This window comes from Sciurus carolinensis, chromosome 4 (assembly GCF_902686445.1).
Source record: "Sciurus carolinensis chromosome 4, mSciCar1.2, whole genome shotgun sequence".
In the NCBI taxonomy this organism is placed as follows: Eukaryota; Metazoa; Chordata; class Mammalia; order Rodentia; family Sciuridae; genus Sciurus; species Sciurus carolinensis.
This window is the reverse complement of record NC_062216.1, coordinates 1,146,595-1,168,876: the sequence shown is the minus strand read 5'-3', so window position 1 is coordinate 1,168,876 and position 22,282 is coordinate 1,146,595. Positions and strand designations below refer to the sequence as shown.

General features: G+C 55.9%; 1 protein-coding gene across 8 annotated transcripts in view; it reads right to left on the bottom strand.

The window, feature by feature from the left end:
• Window positions 1-22,282, bottom strand: part of Arhgef10 (Rho guanine nucleotide exchange factor 10) — a 104,804-nt gene that overhangs the window by 14,364 nt on the left and 68,158 nt on the right. For all 8 annotated transcript variants that reach the window (XM_047548130.1, XM_047548128.1, XM_047548136.1 and 5 more), the window contains 8 exons: window positions 19,761-19,876; window positions 19,293-19,420; window positions 19,036-19,136; window positions 17,851-17,972; window positions 16,188-16,274; window positions 14,529-14,752; window positions 13,800-13,957; window positions 9,603-9,745 (listed from right to left, as the gene is read on the bottom strand). In XM_047548130.1, coding sequence (XP_047404086.1) covers window positions 9,603-9,745; window positions 13,800-13,957; window positions 14,529-14,752; window positions 16,188-16,274; window positions 17,851-17,972; window positions 19,036-19,136; window positions 19,293-19,420; window positions 19,761-19,876 — 1,079 coding nt within the window. The remainder of the gene's footprint in view (window positions 1-9,602; window positions 9,746-13,799; window positions 13,958-14,528; window positions 14,753-16,187; window positions 16,275-17,850; window positions 17,973-19,035; window positions 19,137-19,292; window positions 19,421-19,760; window positions 19,877-22,282) is intronic.

Here is a 22,282-nt window from a genome sequence, read left to right as displayed (position 1 = left end):
TCCTCCTTCAGAGTCAGGAGTCCTGGGAGCCGTGATGACCCCTCAGCCCTGTCCTCTGCTGTCATCAGGTTTCTTCAAACGCCTGTCTCCCCCACAATGGCCTCCGACCTCATCCTGTCCTTGACCCCTGCCCTGCCCAGTGCTCCAGGCCCCTGGGACCTCCAACCCTGCCCAGCCCTAAGGAGCCCTTCTGAAGGAGACACACCAGGCACCCAGCCCTTGCCGGGGTGACCCGGGGTGACCCAGGCTCCACGCTGTCCCAGCTGCGCCCCAGCCCCTACCTCCGTGCACGTGCCTGCTCTGGGCTTCTCATGCGGATGGACTGCAGGCATGTGGCTTTGTGATGGTCCTCTTTCCTGGACACCTCCTCCAGGCTCAGCCTCGCTGCAGGGGTCAGAACCTCCCCTCTGGCTGGCAGAGCCCACATTTAGCCTGTCCTGCATCCTGCACGGCAGCCACACCGAACTCACACACTAACAAACCAGGCCGCTGGACCAGGGGTGCAGGACTCTGCGTGTGAACATAACGCCTCTGGAGGCTGCACCTGTGTCAGGAGGTCCTGGCGGGCACCTGTGTCCCTTCTGAGGACCCTAGTCCCCCGCTGGCCCCATCGCACACTCCTGCCAGCGACGTGCATCCTGCGACCGCTCCCCGGCCCTCCAGGGCCTGCAGGGCGCGCTGTGTCTGCTGGCCTTTCCCAGGGACTTCTTGCCCACTGGCTGTCTTCGCTGCAGAGCTCCGGCCCAGGTCCTCCACCCACTGTTGCCCTGGGTTGCTATGGTCCTGTTGTTAGAGTCTGCGATAGACACTGGACACCCAGCCCTCAAATCACGAGTTACAGGTCATCTCACTCTGCTGTCTTGTGTCAAATTCAATTGATCTATTTTTTCCCACTGACTTAGTTGCTTGTGATTTGTGTGAACCGCAGGGGGCTTTACCACTGGACGGTATCCCCAGCACTTTCTTTTCTTTCTCTCTCTCTCCCTCCCTCTCTCTCCCCCCACCTCTTTCTTTCTTTCCAGTTCTGGTGACTGAGCCCAGGGGTGCTCTACCATTGAGGTACATCTGAATCACTCTTCATTTTTTATTTTGAACATGGTCTAAATTGCTTAGGGCCTTGCTAACTTGCCAAGGCTGGCTTTGAACTTGCAATCCTCCTCCTCGGACTCCTGAGCAGTTGGGATTATAGGCGTGACCACTGCACCTGGCTAGGAGTCCTATCTAAGAAGCCATGACTTGGTCCAAAGTCACATGGACTGACCTTTCTGCTTCCTGTGAAGTCACAGGATCACATCACAGGCCTTGTCCATGAAAATCCACACAGCAAAATACCCTGGATTCTCCATCTCTGGGCTGCAGCCTGGTACAGTTCCTCCTGCCCACGACAACCATGCCCCACGTTGGCACCAAGGCTGACACTCTAGAACTGCCAAACCCTCCCCTGCCATTGCTGCAGAGCCCCTGGGCTAATACTGGACTCAGCATTGCCATGGGCTAACCCCAGCCTCAGCATTCCCGCCTGCTCCCGGCCTGTGCTCTGCATTCCAGTGGCCTCTCACAGTCCCATAAAAAGGCTGCTTGGGCCTGGAGGTCACGGGATACTAAGATGGAAATGCCCAGCTCACAACTACAGGGGACCCACAGGAACTCGATGAACAACAATCCAGGAGAGCAGCGTAGCCTGTGAACCCACTGCAGATTGGAAAGCTCGGACCCTGAGCAAGGGCATGTGATTGGTCAGTATCACGGCACAGCTGGCGCACAACATGGTCTTCACCCAGTCCAGAGAGGGGCAGGGGAAAGACCACAGGCCAAACCACTTGACCCTGGGGGCAAATGGGAATCCATGGCAGTGTTGGAGGGCACCGTCCCTCAGGACAGTCTCACTACTCCTGGACAGGAGCTCTGCAGGAGTTTTCCCAGGTCCTCTGACACCTCAGGAGACTAACTCACTCCTGGACAGGAGCTCTGCAGGAATGTTCCCAGGTCCTCTGACACCTCAGGAGACTCACTCACTCCTGGACAGGAGCTCTGCAGGACCCTTCCCAGGTCCTCTGACACCTCAGGAGTCTCACTCACTCCTGGACAGGAGCTCTGCAGGACTGTTCCCAGGTCCTCTGAACACCTCAGGAGTCTCACTCACTCCTGGACAGGAGCTCTGCAGGATTCTTCCCAGGTCCTCTGACACCTCAGGAGTCTCACTCACTCCTGGACAGGAGCTCTGCAGGACCCTTCCCAGGTCCTCTGACACCTCAGGAGTCTCACTCACTCCCTGGACAGGAGCTCTGCAGGACTCTTCCCAGGTCCTCTGACACCTCAGGAGTCTCACTCACTCCTGGACAGGAGCTCTGCAGGACTCTTCCCAGGTCCTCTGAACACCTCAGGAGTCTCACTCACTCCTGGACAGGAGCTCTGCAGGAATGTTCCCAGGTCCTCTGACACCTCAGGAGACTCACTCACTCCTGGACAGGAGCTCTGCAGGACTCTTCCCAGGTCCTCTGACACCTCAGGAGTCTCACTCACTCCTGGACAGGAGCTCTGCAGGACCCTTCCCAGGTCCTCTGACACCTCAGGAGTCTCACTCACTCCTGGACAGGAGCTCTGCAGGACTCTTCACAGGTCCTCTGACACCTCAGGAGTCTCACTCACTCCTGGACAGGAGCTCTGCAGGAATGTTCCCAGGTCCTCTGACACCTCAGGAGACTCACTCACTCCTGGACAGGAGCTCTGCAGGAATGTTCCCAGGTCCTCTGACACCTCAGGAGACTCACTCACTCCTGGACAGGAGCTCTGCAGGACTCTTCCCAGGTCCTCTGACACCTCAGGAGTCTCACTCACTCCTGGACAGGAGCTCTGCAGGACCCTTCCCAGGTCCTCTGACACCTCAGGAGTCTCACTCACTCCTGGACAGGAGCTCTGCAGGACTCTTCACAGGTCCTCTGACACCTCAGGAGTCTCACTCACTCCTGGACAGGAGCTCTGCAGGACTGTTCCCAGGTCCTCTGAACACCTCAGGAGTCTCACTCACTCCTGGACAGGAGCTCTGCAGGAATGTTCCCAGGTCCTCTGACACCTCAGGAGACTCACTCACTCCTGGACAGGAGCTCTGCAGGACTCTTCCCAGGTCCTCTGACACCTCAGGAGACTCACTCACTCCTGGACAGGAGCTCTGCAGGACTCTTCCCAGGTCCTCTGACACCTCAGGAGTCTCACTCACTCCTGGACAGGAGCTCTGCAGGACTCTTCCCAGGTCCTCTGACACCTCAGGAGTCTCACTCACTCCTGGACAGGAGCTCTGCAGGACTCTTCCCAGGTCCTCTGACACCTCAGGAGTCTCACTCACTCCTGGACAGGAGCTCTGCAGGACTCTTCCCAGGTCCTCTGACACCTCAGGAGACTCACTCACTCCTGGACAGGAGCTCTGCAGGACTCTTCCCAGGTCCTCTGACACCTCAGGAGTCTCACTCACTCCTGGACAGGAGCTCTGCAGGAATGTTCCCAGGTCCTCTGACACCTCAGGAGTCTCACTCACTCCTGGACAGGAGCTCTGCAGGACTCTTCCCAGGTCCTCTGACACCTCAGGAGACTCACTCACTCCTGGACAGGAGCTCTGCAGGAATGTTCCCAGGTCCTCTGACACCTCAGGAGTCTCACTCACTCCTGGACAGGAGCTCTGCAGGAATGTTCCCAGGTCCTCTGACACCTCAGGAGTCTCACTCACTCCTGGACAGGAGCTCTGCAGGAATGTTCCCAGGTCCTCTGACACCTCAGGAGTCTCACTCACTCCTGGACAGGAGCTCTGCAGGAATGTTCCCAGGTCCTCTGACACCTCAGGAGACTCACTCACTCCTGGACAGGAGCTCTGCAGGAATGTTCCCAGGTCCTCTGACACCTCAGGAGTCTCACTCACTCCTGGACAGGAGCTCTGCAGGAATGTTCCCAGGTCCTCTGACACCTCAGGAGTCTCACTCACTCCTGGACAGGAGCTCTGCAGGACTCTTCCCAGGTCCTCTGACACCTCAGGAGTCTCACTCACTCCTGGACAGGAGCTCTGCAGGACTCTTCCCAGGTCCTCTGACACCTCAGGAGACTCACTCACTCCTGGACAGGAGCTCTGCAGGACTCTTCCCAGGTCCTCTGACACCTCAGGAGTCTCACTCACTCCTGGACAGGAGCTCTGCAGGACTCTTCCCAGGTCCTCTGACACCTCAGGAGTCTCACTCACTCCTGGACAGCAGCTCTGCAGGACTCTTCCCAGGTCCTCTGACACCTCAGGAGACTCACTCACTCCTGGACAGGAGCTCTGCAGGACTCTTCCCAGGTCCTCTGACACCTCAGGAGACTCACTCACTCCTGGACAGGAACTCTGCAGGACTGTTCCCAGGTCCTCTGACACCTCAGGAGTCTCACTCACTCCTGGACAGGAGCTCTGCAGGAATGTTCCCAGGTCCTCTGACACCTCAGGAGACTCACTCACTCCTGGACAGGAGCTCTGCAGGACTCTTCCCAGGTCCTCTGACACCTCAGGAGTCTCACTCACTCCTGGACAGGAGCTCTGCAGGAATGTTCCCAGGTCCTCTGACACCTCAGGAGTCTCACTCACTCCTGGACAGGAGCTCTGCAGGAATGTTCCCAGGTCCTCTGACACCTCAGGAGACTCACTCACTCCTGGACAGGAGCTCTGCAGGACTCTTCCCAGGTCCTCTGACACCTCAGGAGTCTCACTCACTCCTGGACAGGAGCTCTGCAGGACTCTTCCCAGGTCCTCTGACACCTCAGGAGTCTCACTCACTCCTGGACAGGAGCTCTGCAGGAATGTTCCCAGGTCCTCTGAACACCTCAGGAGTCTCACTCACTCCTCGACAGGAGCTCTGCAGGAATGTTCCCAGGTCCTCTGACACCTCAGGAGTCTCACTCACTCCTGGACAGGAGCTCTGCAGGACTCTTCCCAGGTCATCTGAACACCTGCAGGCTGAGGTGACCTCTGTGGTCCCACATGAACGCTCTGGTGCCCCTCACTCTGTCTCCTGCCTGCCCTGTCCATTTGGCTCACCCTGATATGCTCCCGTCTCCTGCTCTTCCCTGGGCCTCCTGGTGAATTCCGCACCTCCTGACAGGATTGTGCTGGGTCCTGGATGCTCACTGCCACCATCCTGAAGCCCTTGAGTGAGGAAGGCGGGCCTTGCCCATCATGTAGCCAGTCCTGACCGGAGCAGGCAGGTTTTCGCAGTGCTCTGGAGTAGTCTGTGGTGGACAGGGGGGCAGCGGGCTTACTCACCCGCACCTGAGAATGGGTTTCAGCTGGACAGCAGGCGGCCAGGCCCCACTGTCTCTGTGACTCGGTTTCCTGTTCAAAAGCAAGAATGCTGGGCGTCGTGGCCTCCTTCCACCTTGGAACTGTGCTGAGGGAAGCCGGCTGGCCGGATGGGCTGGGTAGTTGGGGTCCCGTGGGTGGTGCTGGGCTGTGCCTGAGCGTGTCTCTTCCCCAGCGACAGGGTTCCGTCCCATGAGAGGTGAACTCGCCGGCTGTAGTGTCCAGCTGACCCTCACCCAGCTGCCCACTTTTCCCACCTCCCCTCTGGTGGGGCGGGAACCTTTTCCTTCTCCTTCCGCCGCCTGCCTGACTGTGGAGCACTGCACATCACAGGAATCAGGAGCCAGGCGCAGCAGCTCTGATCCAAGCAGACCACTCATAGTTCCCGGTCACCCTGGCCCTGCAAACAACCCCGTGCAGCCATCACTGAAGCTGGTCGTCTCCTCGATGTCACACTGGTTTCAGACTCCAAGACACTGGTGTTTCAAGACTCTAAAATTCAAGCCAAGCAGAAAGCTGCATATGCTTGGGAAAGAGCAAAGATCACGAGCCTCACGCCCCCAAACGGGCGGTGAGATTGCGCGTCTGTTACACGCGAGTTCAGCCCCAGACTCGCTTTCCTGTGTGGGCCTGACGCCCCACGGGAGGCAGGAGCAGAAACCCGTCTCCCAGGCTGTCGGGTGTGGGCTCTGGAACTACACGCTCTGCGTCCCACACGCTCGTGGGCAGGCCTGAGCCGCTTCCCTACTTAACAGGAACGGCAGGGAAACCGTGTCCTCAGGAGAGGGCAGAGCTGTGCTGCTCTCTGAAGGGGCTCAGGCACTCTGCGCTAAGAAAGGCCCAGGGAGCGCCACTCCACCGCCTTCAGAGACCCCGCGACCGCCAGCGTGCAGCTCCGGGGCAGGGGAAGTGACAGGAGGCTGCCATCACCCAGCATGTGGAATGCGGGAGGCCTCATGGGGAAGGCTGCAGAAACCATCCTTCAAGCTCTCTGGCATAGCCTTCCAACAAAAAGACGGGTTGCTTTTGGAAAAGGGCATGCAGAGCGGTACCACCAACACTTCCCTTGGATCAACCACCACCACGACGTTCCTGGCCCTCGCATGCTTACTCCAAAAAGAGTGCGTTCTGTAAGAAGGACAACCGCCGCTGGGCTCTCTGCTGGGCAGTCTGGCACGCCCTTTGCCCCCAAACAACCTGAGAAGGGACGGCCACCTGCCTGCAGAGGCCAGCTGAGCGGCTCAGCAGGGCCACCCTGCAGCATGCAGCCAGCACTCCCTGGCCTTTCAGGGACGTGACCACCAAGACAACATCACTGACAGGTGCCCCGTGACCATGCTCTAAGTCTAAGCGCAGGTCTCGCACGGTAGGGTCCGCGGAACAAGAGCGCCAGGTGGATGGGAAAGCGTCAGCACCCACCGTAAGACTATGGGAGCAAACAGCTCGGGTGCTCCTGCTGCCACGTTTCCCTGACAGTGGCCAGCTGCTGCCCAGCAGGTCTCGGGACACTGAACAAGCCACGGCACCAAAGATACCAACCAGGAAAACAGGAATGCTGTGGTGGCCCGACGGCAGAGGCCAGGCTGAGTGTCCAGGATCCTGAGCTGGAACCTGGTGGATCTAGGTCTGGTCCCCTACCGCACCAGAGTCCTCTCCTGTCCAGACGGCGTCCACGCCTATCTCAGGAACGTGCTTCTCGGCAGGAGCACGTGTGCTCAGCATGTGCCAGGGCCTGCGTTCCTTCACCAGCACCAAAGAGTTTGCACTTGCCCTCGGTGGCTGCAGAGCAGGCCGCCAAGGCTTCACGGATGTGCCTCCTGAACTTCCGGCAGGGCCCTGAGGTCCCCAGCCTGGGGAACTGATTCACTCCCCAGGGAAGGTCTGGGCAACATTTGTAGAGGTCGAAGGTGACCCGAGCTGGTTTCTAAATTTTCAGCTATTTATAGTCACTTGACCAAGTCCTCAGAGGTGAAACTGGATCCTCACTCAACTGGATAGATCTTCTTTTTTCCTAAATACTTTAGCTGTAGCTGGACACATTTCATTTATTTTTATGTGGTGCTGAGGATCCAACCCAGTGCCTCGCACATGCTAGGAGACTCTACTGGCTGAGCCACCAGTAGACTCCACCCCAGCCCTGGATAGACTTTCTGTTACCTTTTGTGAGGATTAAAGGAAGTTTTAATCATGAGGAGATTCACTGTAATGGATGAAAAACACGTGCCCCTGGCCAGCTTTACCTAGGGACGGGTAGGGGCGAGAGGGGGCCACGGAGGAGCGGGAGAGCCAGCACGCCATCTCTGCAGTAAAAGGGTGTGTGACGTGAAGAACTGAGAAATGTGTGCACACTTGCAGGTTGTGTGCAGCCTGCATGGATCGGGACACCCAGGCTGGCCAGCTCCGCAGAGCCAAGAGGACGGCGACAGAGCGCCCAGCCGCCTCCAGGCAGCCTCCAGGTCCTGCACAGCCCAGCGTGTTTAACCAGGACCTGCTGCGACCACGAGCCTTTCCAACAATGCTGCCCACATTTTGGGCTGCACTTGCAGGATTCACCCTGGGCTGTAGCAGGGACGGCCAGGAGGAGGCTGCCACCGTTCCAGGGAAGCTGTGCTGAGCCCTCTTCCCTCTGCGGGGCTGGACAGACCTGTGCCTGCACACTGGCCAACTGGACAGCACCCAGGGTCCTTCCTTTGTCCATTTGAAACACGGTACCTGAGACCAGTGGCTGCCAGGAGGCAGGGAGGAGGGATGACAGTGGAGTGCACAGGATGTTTAGGGCAGGGAGACTCCTCCGCAGGGTGCAGGTCCCGATGCACCATCACACCTGCGTCCAGACCCAGAGAAAGCGCAACGGCACAAGGGGCACAGGGCTGGGTGGGTTCAGAGGCCGCGCCCGGCTGGGAGCCGAGGCTGCTCTGCGGCCACCTGTGGACGGCGGTGGGTCCCAGCAAGGCTGGTCCGTACTGCTGCTGCTGTCAGCGCCCTTTTCAAGTCTTTCCACATTCTCCCCTTGTTGGGGGTCTCTCTCAAGGTTTAGTAGAATTCTCTGTATATTAAGAACTTTAGTTCTTGGCTCTCTATACAGGAAACATTTTCTCAATTTCTAACAGAAGTTTTTTTTTTTTTTTTCTGTGGTGCTGGGGATTGAACCCAGGGCCTTGTGCTTGTGAGGCAAGCACTCTACCAACTGAGCTATCTCCCCAGCCCTCTAACAGAAGTTTTGATGCACACAGGTACAATATCAATGTGAAAAAGTTGTAATGCAGTAGCACCCCCCACCAGTCATCTTAACGAAGCTTCTCCAGAGACCCTCACCACAACTGCTGGTTAACAAAATATCTCTGCAGAAGGGCTCAGTGTGGTGAGACACCCTATTTCCTGTGGCTCTGCTCTGCCTTGCAAAAGGTAAGTTTGGTGGTGGAGTTCTGACTGTTCTAAGAAATGAAACAAGAAGCGCTTTCTGAGGACTCAGAGGAAAAGACCGCTTCCAGGTAGACGGCTCCTGCACGAAACCCGAGCCCCTCCTGCTCCACACACATGGGCACAGAGCTCAGAGAGCGTCTGGACTCATGTCCAGAGGAGACAGCCCCTCTGGACCTGCCGTCCATACCTGCTTCCTGAAAATTCCTCGGGTGTCCAGCCTCTGATGTCCCACCTCACTAAGACTCTGATTTATGTTTCTTCCCTACTATTGAACTTCTGGCCTCCTGGGAGAGGCCTTCCCCATTGCAAGGCCAGGAAAACATTCTAGTGCTTTTTGTGATTTCATGCTGAGAGTCTGAGTGTGAAGCTCCCACCTGCTGGAGAGTCTGGAGGGAAAGGATGGCTGGCTCTTCAGGGAAGACCCGTGGCCCCACCACGTGACGTGACCCCCAGCCACGTGTTGATTTCCATTCATCCTTGAGAACTCTGTATGTTTAAACTGAACATACTTTTAAAGCACTGTTTCTGTTACTTGGCAGGTAAACAGTGAGCAATTGCTTAAGTGATTACTTAAATGTTTTAGGTAATTTTTTTTTCAAATGTCTTTTGTTGTAGATGTACACAATACCTTTATTTTATTTATTTTTATGTGGTGCTAAAGATTGAACCCAGGGTCTCACACATGCTAGGCAAGTACTCGACCACTGAGCTACAACCCCAGCTCCTATAATCTGTCTTTTTAAGCAAGAGTCTAGAAGGAAGCCTCTCTGGACACAGGAAGAAAGGGCCTGCCTGTGCTCTGCCCATGCAGTCACTGGGCTGTTTCTGAAACGCCTTCCCAACCATGCCGCCTGCAAGGACTCACCTCCGCAGCATGAGTCTCGGTGCTGATGATGAAAACCTCACCCCCGGAAGCTGCCCACAGGGTGTCTTCCATCAGCAGGAGGCTTCTAACTGGCAGGACGCCCAGTCTTATCACTCTCTGAGGTTCTGAATTCCAGGATCCATCTTAAGAGAAAATACTTCTTTTAATTTATTTGAGTTCAGGTAACCATGCACATGGACAAAGCAACAGGATCACAGATCACTTTAAATAACAGACAAACAAAATATACATAGCAGTTTTGATGCTTATGCTTAATTCTAGTTGTGCCCTAACAATTAGGGTCCTAACAATTAACACCATCGGGAAGTCTGCATGGGGATGACAGACCAGGGTCCAGGCGGGGCCTGCCACCACCCAGCATGTGTCCCAAACAAACGGAGCATTCCGCCCGAATCTCAGATGCCTTATCTATAAGGTGGGGACAAAGTTTCCACTAGCCTGGAAGGCTGGAGAATTGTAGGTGAGACAAAGTGTAAAAAGCTCAGCACAGCAGCAGCACACAGGAGGCCCCTCAACACCGATGCATGGGATGATGAGATCATCGCCGAAGGAACTGCATTCAAAGTAACCGGGCTACCATTCAGAGATTCCCATTACCCGCTTGACATATGTGGTATCTTGAGGAGAGACTGTATCTTCACTGAATGTGAAAAACATTCCAAACTGAAGGGAAAGGCATTCCTCTCTTCTGATGCTGCTCCCTGTCCTGATGCTCAGGGAACATATTTTGGCTTGAAAATATTTTCTCAAAGATCTACAATGAGGTCTATCACACTTTATATGAAGTATGAGTCAATAACTTGAATATCAATAAAAATTACTTAAAGCAAGATTTAATTCAAATTTTAAAGTGACTCATGTAATTATCCCGTCAATAATTAAAATTAATTATTCAAATCTCAATCTATCCATTAATTAAGTCATGGTGCTTAATTAAATGCAACTAAAGTTATCAGTGCCTCGTTGCCTTTGACCTCCAAATCCAATAAGCACACTTTGCTCAGGGAGAACTGGTCTTGGCTCTGCCTCTGTGTCCTGCATCAGAAGCACTGGATTTCTGAATATACCTGAATACAGCTATTCCTACTCTGAACAGCTGAAGCTGGGCTGTGTGGTCACTACCAGGAAACCAGAGCTGAGACTTTTGTGGGAATTTCATGCTGCCAAATGGCTGAATGATGTCGTAGGACACTCACAGCCTCAAAGGATACTGGCCTGCCTTTCATTTAGTATCTGCACCAGGTCCTGTGTGTCATTATGTGTCTGAACAGAAACACAGGCATGCACACACATGAACACAGGTGCACACACATGCATGCATGCCCATGTACACACCCACCAACATGTGAACACACATGCCTTCACACTCACACATGCACAATGCACTTGCACACACGTGTGCATGCACATGCGCATACCCACTAACACACGTGCCTTTACATTCACACATACACATGTGCACTTGCATACACATGTATGCATGCACATGTGCATGCCCACTAACACATGCACACACATGCCTCCCCCTCACACATGCACATGCACTTTCACACACCTGTATGTGTGCACACTCACTAACACACAGTGCACATGCCTGCACATACACATGCCCTCCTGTTCACACGTGCACATGCACAGGCCTACCCGTCTGGCACTTTCTGTTCTATAAAGTACTGCAGTCTCTACTTATGATGGTTCAGATGAGCAGAGGTTTTCTCTGACATTCCCATGCTCCTAAGGGCATGGTAGCGTCTGCCCACCAGTGTCCAGGATGGTACCACACTGACCCCCTGAGAGCATGCCACCTTTGAAACAAGGTCTCAAAGGCCGCTGATGGGATACTCTACTCCAGACATTACACCTTAGTTGAGGATCAGCTTCCGCAACTCAACTGCTTTCTGAGCACCTGAGCTGCTCTTTCTAGACACCGTTTGTGTCCCAGGCCAGAGCTCTCAGGCGACCCATGCCACAGTCAGATTCCATGCACAAACTATGATATTCTGAACCAACACTTAATCTGGACATTTCCTACAAAATTCAGATTTCTAAGTCCCTTACGAAGCCCAGGGCAACAGTGAGAGGCTCAGAAGAAACTGCCTCCTGCCCTATAAAGGTGAAGGCCTTCCGCCAGCTGAGTCCTCCACCAGGGAGAACTCCGCCACCTCATGCCATGACATGCCACCCGCTGCCAGGGCTCTCTGAGCAGGACACACACAGACACACCTGGCTGACCTCCTGGGTTGCCACGACAGACCACGCTGGCACACGTGGGGCACATGCCATACAGCAGGACAGGGGCTGGCCCGTGTGCACAGGGACCAGGTGTGTCCTAAAGTGACGACCTCTGGAGTAGCACGCAAAGCACGATGCCCACCAAGTGGCCAGAGAAAGGGCCAAGCATGACGCCCAACGCCCGTGAAGGAAAACGGGATCACAGATGGAGAAGCATGAAAAGACCAACAGAAATCAGAAAACAGAACCTCCAGCTCCTGGGAGATCCCTGCAGACACACATTGCTCCAAGAAGCCAGAAAGTAGAAACCCGAAAAATGCAAGGGATAAATGGAGCACAGCATACCCTGGAAGAGGACCCTTAAAATGCAAGTGTATTCCAAGTGCACGGCTTCGTGAACTTTGGAGACACGAACGATGGAAACCCAACTCAGACAAAATGCACTAAGAATTTAAAAGCTCCACTAAATTCACAGCAATGGAAGAAATGGGCTCGCTGAGCTCGATCCCTGGAGAGTTCCCATGTTTCCTGAGAAGCTCGAAATGTTACATACTTTCCTCCACCTGACAAGGAGGGAGACAGCTGGGACACTGCTGAAACCTTCCAGCCAGAATCAGGACACTAAATCCAACCTGGATAAGGCCACAGGGCACGCCAGCGGGAACGGGCAGACAGGAGAGTGGAGGTGGGGTCCTGCTGGTCGTGGTGCGCACTGGCGCGCAGAGATGGCAGGAGAGGGCCTGGGTTGCGAGGTGGGCGGGGCAGGAGCCGAGGGGGGTGGCCAGCACTGAGGGCACAGGTCCTGCTCAGAGCTGTCTCAGCGGGTAAGCGCAGCCAGGGAAGGCCGGGGAGGCCGGGGGCAGCTGCTGGGGACAGAGAGGAGGCAAGGCCCCACACAGGCCACCAGGGACCAGCGGGGCCCAGGGAGACTCCAGAGGCCTGCAGGGAGTCAGGCCCAGGCAGCGCTCCAGCGCCCCACCACCCTCCCAGGGACCCTGCGCTGGTGGGGGAGGGCCTGATGGAGCCCCTGGGGCCATGGAAACAAAGGGGAAGGTCGGAGTCAAGGCAAGACAGCTTGTGCCCGGGCAGAAGCTGCTGCAGGCCTCCAGGAGGGACAGACTGAGCAGGCTAGGGTGGGTGGGCTCACAGGGGAGGAGGGCTCATGGGCCAGGGCAGGAACTGGACTATATTCCAGCAAGTGTCCCCTGGACAGTTCTAAGCAGGAGAGGGTGAAGACCTAATGGACAGTCCTAAAGATCACTAGCAAATGCTGGGAGAACAACTGTAGGAGCGCAAGGTGAGGACAGAGGTGACCGGAGGTGACCGGGAACCTGCGGCTGCCGAGGCCACCTGGAGCAGGGGGTGACGTGGGGGCTGGCTGCAGGTCTGGTGGATGGGCCATGGGACAGGAGGGACTCTGGGAGGGCACGCAGACCTGGTTGCAGGACAGCCTCCTCCCGAGGTGGGGAGCAGTGTTGGCTGGAGGAAAACCGGACACTCTACTTGGAATTGCTCAGGGTCAAAGGGCGCTGGACACAGGAGCCCAGGGTACGAGGCCAGCCCACGGGCAGTGGTGTGAGTTAGGGGCTGTAGTGTAGAAGCGGGGCAGGCAAGGGTGGAGAGGCTGATGTACTCAGGAGGACCAAGAACCTCAGAGCCCGGAAGGACCCTGCTGGGGCGGGAGGAGGCTGGATGACCCCACACGGCCCGGGAGGCTAAGGGGCCCGGGGCCGGGCAGACAAGTCACGGGCCTCAGTGCCGTGGGCAGGTGGGTGCAGGGGACAGGAGCACAGGGCTCCAGGAGCGAGCACTGGGCAGCGTGGGGCCCACGGGTCCAGGAAGCCTCTGGGAAGGAGAACGCTGTGGGGGCCTGGGACCAGAGGTGGCAGGCGCCGCGGGTGGGTGAGAGCCAGTGACCCCAGGAATGGCGAGCGTGAGAAGTACCTGCAGCCTTGGTGTAGCTGGCCACCGAGCCATTGACCAGGCCAGCGTACAGGCCCTGCGGCGAGCAGGCCAGGCTCAGGACGGTGGACTTCTCAGGAGTGAAAAAGTGCTGAAGCCTCACTTTCTTGGCGCCTTGACTGCTTTTATAGATGGAAATGCTTTAAGAGGAAAACACGAGTTCATTAGCACACTGCCCACTGAGAGGCGGGTACCACCACCACCAGTGCGCCCCTTCCCAGCCCCCTCCTGCCGAGATGGGCACATGTCCAACAGGGCTGCAGCACTCGGGCTTCTTACTTGTATTTTAAATAAAATTCTGGGCCATAAAAATAATGAGTTCTTTATGGTTTGGAACTTCACATCAGGAAAATCGTTTTAACTTTCTGTTAAAGGATGTCAATGTTCAACATGATGATAACACCGAAAAATATCTGTTTTATTCCAGAATATGAAATGTGATGTGCTTTTAGAGCATTAATAAGAACGCACACTTCAGGGACAAGCAACAGGTGGAACTGTCCCCTGGGGAAACTGTCATTCCCCTTTGGGGGTCTCCCAGGATAATTCCCACGCCTGATTCACTGGAACTTGAGTGCGGGACCCTAAAAACCTCCCCATATCTTGTCTTTCCCACGTGCTGCCCAGCACTGACGCCCACACCTGTTCCCAGGAAGGCCCCAGGGTGCTGGGTATGGCCGCACCAACACCGCCGCCCCACATGGCCTCTACCTCCCCTCCTCAGTGCCCACGCAGATGGTAGGCACGGCCGACGTGCTGGTGGCCGGGGCCTCGGGGTCCACGGTGGCACTGGGCTCCCGTTGTGGCTCCTCCGCAGGGACGTACACCATACACAGGATGCGGGAGTCCACGTTGAAGCACTCGATGACTTTGGGGTTGGAGTTTTGGAACGAGACAATGGCGATCTGACCCATTTGGCTGCTACAACTTCCAATCTGAACCAGGGAGTTAAGAGGAGAGAATGAGGGGCACATGGAGACCCCGGGATCCAGGAAAGGCAGGCTTCCTGTGAGGATGGAATCACTCGGGAGGGGCAGCCTGTATCTGAAGGACCCGCCCCAGGGCCCCTTCTCCTTCCAACATACGTAGTTAGGTTTGTGAAGATCTCAATGACAAGGGCGTAACTCTGATTTTTAAAAGACATGCATTAAAATCCACACACCCCTCACTACACGAAGCAAAGACCTGCTCACATGTCCTGAAAAGCGGATTCATATCAACCTTAAATAAGTCAACACTTCCGTTTCACATCCCTCAGCTAAGAAAACAAGTCTGGAGAAACAAAAAGAATGTGTCTCAGAGCGGTCATCCCTCTAAAGTGCCAGGTGAGGGCGCCCTCTGAGAAACACACTCCTGAAGGTGTCTCTGCACCTGCTACGGTGCCAGTCCTGCCCTGAGAGCCTGGGCAGACTTGTTCTCCCAGCTGCAACTTAAGTTCAGCTTGTTTACATGGAACAGGGCTGATTCCTGCCAGGGTCAGTCCAAGAGAGCCAGGCTGACCCTGGCTCACAGATTCTTTCTCTTCTCCACCGATTTTGAGCATTTCTTAGACAGCCTTATTCCACGTTACAAATACACACCCTCCTTTGTCCTGTCAGGGGAAGGAAGACCAACTGCCAAGTCCCTGTGCTGGCCCTGGAGAGTGGGGTGTGGATGCAAAAGGAGAAAACCACCGGCCAGCACAGGTCCCTGTGGACGGAAAACAGCTCTCTCTTAAAATCTGCATCCCCAAGGGAACGAAGCCTCGCCCTTCTGCAAAGCTGCCACACGTGAAATGCCAGCTGGCCAGGTTGCTAGCACCGCGAGGCACACCACCCAGCAGAAGCTTTGTCTACAGAAAGCGAGACGTTAACTTGGACCAGAGTCCATCTGGGAAGAGCCAGGCTGAGAGTGGACCTCGGACCCTGCGCCTGAGGAATTCTCTCTGGTTTGCACACGCCCGGAAGGTCTACTGCAGGTGGAGCAGCGTTTCAGATGCTGTGTTCCATTCAGAACAAACTAATTTCCACTGTGAGTTTCCAGCTAAAAAGTCAGCAATGTCTGGGAAAGGGGGAGAGTCCTTGCGATCTAACCACCAACAACCAAGGAATACTAAAATGACTCTCACATTAGCTAAAGCAGTTGCCTTTGGTTAGAATTTAATCTGGTAAAAGTTTTATATGGAAAAAGGCAGAAATAAACATTTTAATTCCTAAGAATTTCACATCTTTCCCCAAAGTCATCAGCTCCCTTCAGAGAAAGGCTTTGTGTCTGTGGACATCACCTGGGACCTGCTGGGACTGACATTCTTCTGAGATGCTCAAATCTGAACTCCACACGACTGAGCGCCTCGATTCAGGGTGGACTTGATCTACAAGCAAAGATCCTTACCCACAGGAAGCCACGCGCCGTGGGAAACGGTTCTGACTGACTCTCTGTGTTTAGGTCAGGCTCAGGATTATAAGCAGCACACTCGATCTAAAAAATCAGATCAAATCAAGCACTCACCATGCTTGTGATTACTTTCTAACACCCAGCCCCGGGTTCAGATTCTCTGCCTGTCAGAGACTGAGCCAGGAAGGGTCAGAGACAGGCAGAGGGAGGCTCCTGGTCCAGGGAGACAGGAAGGAGGAGAGACAGGGGCAGAGGGAGGCTCCTGGTCCAGGGAGACAGGAAGGAGGAGAGACAGGGCAGAGGGAGGCTCCTGGTCCAGGGAGACAGGAAGGAGGAGAGACAGGGCAGAGGGAGGCTCCTGGTCCAGGGAGACAGGAAGGAGGAGAGACAGGGCAGAGGGAGGCTCCTGGTCCAGGGAGACAGGAAGGAGGAGTCACAGGGCAGAGGGAGGCTCCTGGTCCAGGGAGACAGGAAGGAGGAGAGACAGGGCAGAGGGAGGCTCCTGGTCCAGGGAGATGGGTGCTCCCTCCACCCACAGGCAGACGCCCACCCGCCTGCCCTCCCGTGTTTGAGATCAGCTCCCGATCACCTAGGACACTGACGTGATGTGGCCCCCATGTGTCATGGTGTACATGTGAGGTGTCCCCAGCGGCTCACGTGACAACGCAGGAGCCTTCAGAGTGAAGGGAGGGTGGGGAAGCCTAAACCGTGGTGCACTGATCCCCCCGGGTGGTGGGGTGGCACTGCAGGCAGGTGGGCCGTGGCGGGGAGGTGGTCCGGGCGCCTGCCTCGGGGTTTCTGTTTTGACCCTGGTGGAGAGCTCTCTGCCTTGTTGGCACGTCCTGAGTTGCTTCTGTCTGACATGCCCTCGGGCCGTACGTGGGCCTCACGGACTGGCCCTTGACGCTCTGAGCCAGAACAAACGCTTCCCCCTCTCAGGTTTCTCGCCAGGGCTCTGGTCGCAGCAGGGATGCACTAACACACCCTGTGGAGACTTCCATGCCGTACTGTCAGGGAGGGGAGAAGAACCAAGCCTGCCAGGCGTGGTGTAGATGCAGTTTGCTCTCCAAACCTCTCTCGTGCTGCTCAGCTGGGTCCCTGGTGAGGACCCCTGCACACCCAGGCCTGCGTCACCTGGGTTCACCATTTACAATGAGCTCTGAGCACTCGACCTCTGGGTGGAGGAGCATGGAAGCCAGTGGTCTCAAGTGGCCTGTGCACCCCGCCTCCTCAGGGGCACGTGTGCCAAGGGCTGGAGAGACTGAGAAGCCCGGTTCAGGCCAAGCGTGGCCGGAGACCAGCAATGAGAAATGGCAGCCTCCTTGAGAAAAGGAAGGTCAGGAGCCACAGGCTGGGAGCCCACCTGCCTGAGCCCAGGGCGCTGGGACCCAGGGGCCCCAGGGTCTCGCTAGGTGCCAAGCCAGCACGGGTCGGCAGCGTGCAGGCAGTTGAGTGCCTGCTGGGCCACGGTGCCTGGGTGTCCTGCAGTGGCCCGGCCACTCCAGGGACCCGCAGGGCCACACGCAGTCAATAGCTGGGCCTGGTCATCAGGCCCAGACATCTCTGACTCGTCCTCTGGAGAAGCGGCAGCGGCGGCTGGGGCGGAAGGAGGCGGCTCACACGCCCTCACCCGGGAGCCAGGTGCACCCCACGCACTCACCTGGAACTCTGGCTGCCTGGCCACCGTCACCGGCATGTGTCCCACGAGGAGCGGGTGCGTCTCCTTCTTGGTGTGACTGCCCTCGTCGTCCACGCAGAACCAGCCCAGGTGGTTCTCCTCCTCTGTGTCACATTCAAGACAGCGGCTCTCAGCCTGAGCCGCACCAGCCACGCCCGCATCCCGCTGCTCAGGCTCCTGAGCCGAGTGCAGTGCGGCCCGCCGGCTGTCCACCTCCCCCTCAAGCGTGCGTGGCGCACCCGGCCCCGCCCCAGAGCGAGAGGCACCAGCCCTGCTGGCTGCACGCCCTGCGCTCGGCCCCTCGGGCTGCTTCCTTCATGTCCCAAAGCCACCAAGACGGCTGCTCTCACACCAGGACGCGGCGGGAACTTGGCGCCCGGTGTGTGGACCCTACGGGTGAGGATGTGCAATACCAGGAAGACATGTTTGAGCAAAGCCTCTGTCCCGGCTTTGAAGAAGGAATCTTAGAGAAGAAAGGGAGCTTATTTTCACGTCTGCTTACTCTCCTGAGTGGGCCATTTCCTGGGTGCAGAGTCGCTGTGAGCCCGACTCGGCACAGCGCTACCCTGGGAGCCGGGGCCCACGGCTCGCCCTGGGTGGAGCACTGTCAGCTCAGGAGGCCCCTTTCCTGCCCCGCCAGCTCCCCAGGGAGGAGCACGACCGCCTGTTCCCTTCTGCTCCATCCCAGGGCAGTTCAGACGACGCCCGTGGAGGAGGACTCACACACGTTCCACACCCCGAGTCTCAACCTCAGATCTGTGTGTGAGCGGCACACACGGCCGATGACGAAGCCACACTGGGGCACAGCGGGCCCACAGGACCTCCTGCGTCTCAGCAAGGGGCGAGCAGGCAGGCAGGAGGGCAGAGACAGTGCCTGCCCCTGGAGACCGGCCCACACCGGCTGCGCTCCAACCACAGCCACAGACCGGGCCCCAGCAACGGGAGTCCCCGTTCCAATGGCAGCCATGGCCTCGCCCCCACAAGCCCTAAATTATCTCGCACACTTCTTAAAGATCACTTGGGTTAAAGTTTCCATCTGAACTCGCTCCCCCAGGCTAATGGGGGATCTATCACCAAGTTTCTTCTCATTCATGCCAGGATTTCGGCAGAGAAAGTGCCGCAGAGGAGGACCGACAGGACACGCCCCTTCCCGGAGACGCAGCGTACCGAGGGCGAGCTTGGCCATCTGCAGGTTGTTGACCCAGGACTCTTTGATGGCTGGCGTAAACGTGTTGAACACAGCTGTGAAGAAGGTGGGTCGCCCAGACCTGGAGAAACCACAGACGCGCACTCTGCAGAGCACGCTCCGCCACGGCGGTCACGCCACGCACCCCGCGGTTCAGCAGTCTCCGGCCGGGGACGCGCTCCCGTCATAGGGTCCGCCACCCGGCCCTGGTCAAGAAGGCTCTGCTGGAGCCACTCACTTGTCCTGCTTCGCCGGGAGCTGCAGCTGGATTCTGCAGCGGTCGGCAGCTCTGATTTCATCTTCTTTCTTCAAAATCAGTCTTTGTAAACCTGATGTCCAATCGTGGGCTACTGACTGGTTTAGGTTCTGCAGAGGAAACCCAGCCACACATTTTAAAAGTGTTGAGAAAATACTTAGGAGGAGGAAAACAAAGTCGCAACATGGGAGATGCAGGGAAGCCCAAGCACTCACAGGGGATCAGGACGCCCGGGAGGGCGGGGCGAGCGGGCGGAGGGCGGGGCGAGCGGGCAAGGTCCCTCTGCGCAGACCTGACCCCAGTGCTCAGCTGAGGGAAGAGCTGCACTGGGGCCTCCCACAGGGAAAGGCAGAGTCAGGTCAGCTCTGCCAGAGGAGGCTCCCACCCCAGGGTGCAGCCTGGGGACCCCACGCACGGGCGGCAGCGGGTTCCATCCCTGCCCGCCCGCACCTGATAGCTGCCCTTGAGGTTTCCGATCAGCTGAGCGATCTGGCCGACCACGTTCAGGTCATGCAGCAGGTTCTGCAGATCTTGATACAGCTGCCCTGGCCCCAGGTACACTTTGTCTACAAGGCAAGCAAGAAGAGAGGGTCGACCTAACAGCTTCTCACTGCCCTTCTGGGTAAAGAAAACAGATTCTAGTCATCTCTGTTAAGTTAGACGTTGATCTTGAAATTTTAAAAAGTGGGTGAGTTCAAGAATTTAGTAGTTTTTTAAAAATCCCTTTCAAATTTTTATTTTCAAATATTTTGTACATGTAGAAAAGCTGCTGGGAATGGCATAAAGCGCCCCCACCAGCCACCCCTCGCCCAGCCGCCCCCGTGGAAATCACGCCACACCACTGCCAGCAGATCCACCTATCCAAACGTCACTGGTCTCTCCAGAAGCACCATCCCTTGTCTGGGAACCACCACAGGCTACAGCACCACATGAGGTTGCCACACACTCCTTGGTTTCTACTCTTGCTTCCTTGACCTGCATGCTGTGAAGGATGTTCTGGGATATTTTACAGAATGTCTCACACTTTGGTTTGACTGGTGTTTTCTCATGTTCAGTATTTTTAATCTGAACCAAATTTCTAAAATCTGGGGTCACCCAACATCAGAGAATTCTCTGTGATCCTTCCTAATTTAGGGCGAAAAAGAAAAAAGGAATGGAAACGGCCCTTCTGCACTGGCTGGCAGTGGGGGGGTGTACGTCCCAGGTCTGTGTCCAGGTGGGACCCGCCACCACTGGCTGAGGCTCATGTGTGCTGCAGGTGCTATTCCAACACAGTGGCACTGAATCCCACAGCACCCTGCGGGCAGAGAGCAGGCCACACCCCTGGCCAGCTGAAACACTGGGCTGGAAACTGCCCAAGGCCACAAATGCACAGGCAGGAAGGAAGGGCACTCAGAATTGCATTCAAAGCCCATGCTGCAGACCCGTAGGAGGCAATATCCAGTCTTTTACTGTCCATGAAAACAATGGTTTTAGATCACACAGCTACCAAGGGAAGGGCCAGAACTCAAATCCAGGCAGGAGAGATTCACGTGGCTGAGAGGGGAATAGTAACTGGTTCCCTGGGTTCACCAGGGCACTTGCTGCCTGGACATGGTCCTGTGCAGTCACACAGGGATCTGGCCCATGAGGGCCCAGCTGGGTTGGAGGCTCTGCCACGGACACCCAGACATTCTTACTGGTGTTGAACAAGGGTCCTGATGTTCAACCAGCCCTGGGTCCTTGCTCATGGCTCCTGTCCTGCAGCTGTCTACTGTATACAGTGTGCACGTGACTGCAATGAGATCTGCGTATTTCCATTATAAACATTTCATAAGCACACGTATCTAAGAGTACCACTGCTCAAACAGAGTAAAAGATCAGTCATTATTTTGTAGGCACTTTAGATTGAGGGTGTAACTACTGAAGTTTTACGCACGTGGTAGGACTGGTTTTTATCACCGATCAAGGCAAAATCTCAGGTTAGTTGCCTCTGAAGTATCATGGAGGACAAATCTGTCCTAGTGATTTTATACACATACTAACTTTTAAAACTTTTTCCATACAGAATTCTTATAAATTAAATACTCTATATAACATACTTTCATTTATGAACTTTTGATAACTCTATAAACTATAATGAAATTATAAATGCTATATTAACTTTATTAATTTATCAACACCTATTTTATATTATCTTTATAAATGTAATTCAATAAAACTGAAACTTTTATATTTGATGTCCAGCTCTATGAATTTTAGTACATGTGCAAATATATAACAGCTTCCTGGGTCAGTTAGGAGAATAGCTCCAGGGCCCAGAGAACAGCTCTAGGGCCCAGAGAACACCATCAGGGCCCAGAGAACAGATCCAGGGCCCAGAGAACATCATCAGGGCCCAGAGAACACCATCAGGGCCCAGAGAACAGCTCCAGGGCCTAGAGAACAGCTGCAAAGCCCAGAGAACACCATCAGGGTCCAGAGAACAGCTCCAGGGCCAGAGAACACCATCAGGTCCCAGAGAACACCATCATGGCCCAGAGAACAGCTCCAGGGCCCAGAGAACAGTTACAGAGCCCAGAGAACACCATCAGGGTCCAGAGAACAGCTCCAGGGCCCAGAGAACACCATCATGGCCCAGAGAACCGCTCCAGGGCCCAGAGAATAGCTGCAGAGCCCAGAGAACAGCTGCAGGGCCCAGAGAACAGCTCCAGGACCCAGAGAACAACTACACAGCCCAGAGAACACCATCAGGGCCCAGAGAACAGCTCCAGGGCCCAGAGAACACCATCAGGGCCCAGAGAACAGCTCCAGGGCCCAGAGAACAGCTACAGGGCCCAGAGAACACCATCAGGGCCCAGAGAACAGCTACAGGGCCCAGAGAACACCATCATGGCCCAGAGAACACCGTCATGGTCCCAGAGAACAGCTACAGAGCCCAGAGAACACCATCATGGCCCAGAGAACAGTTACAGAGCCCAGAGAACACCATC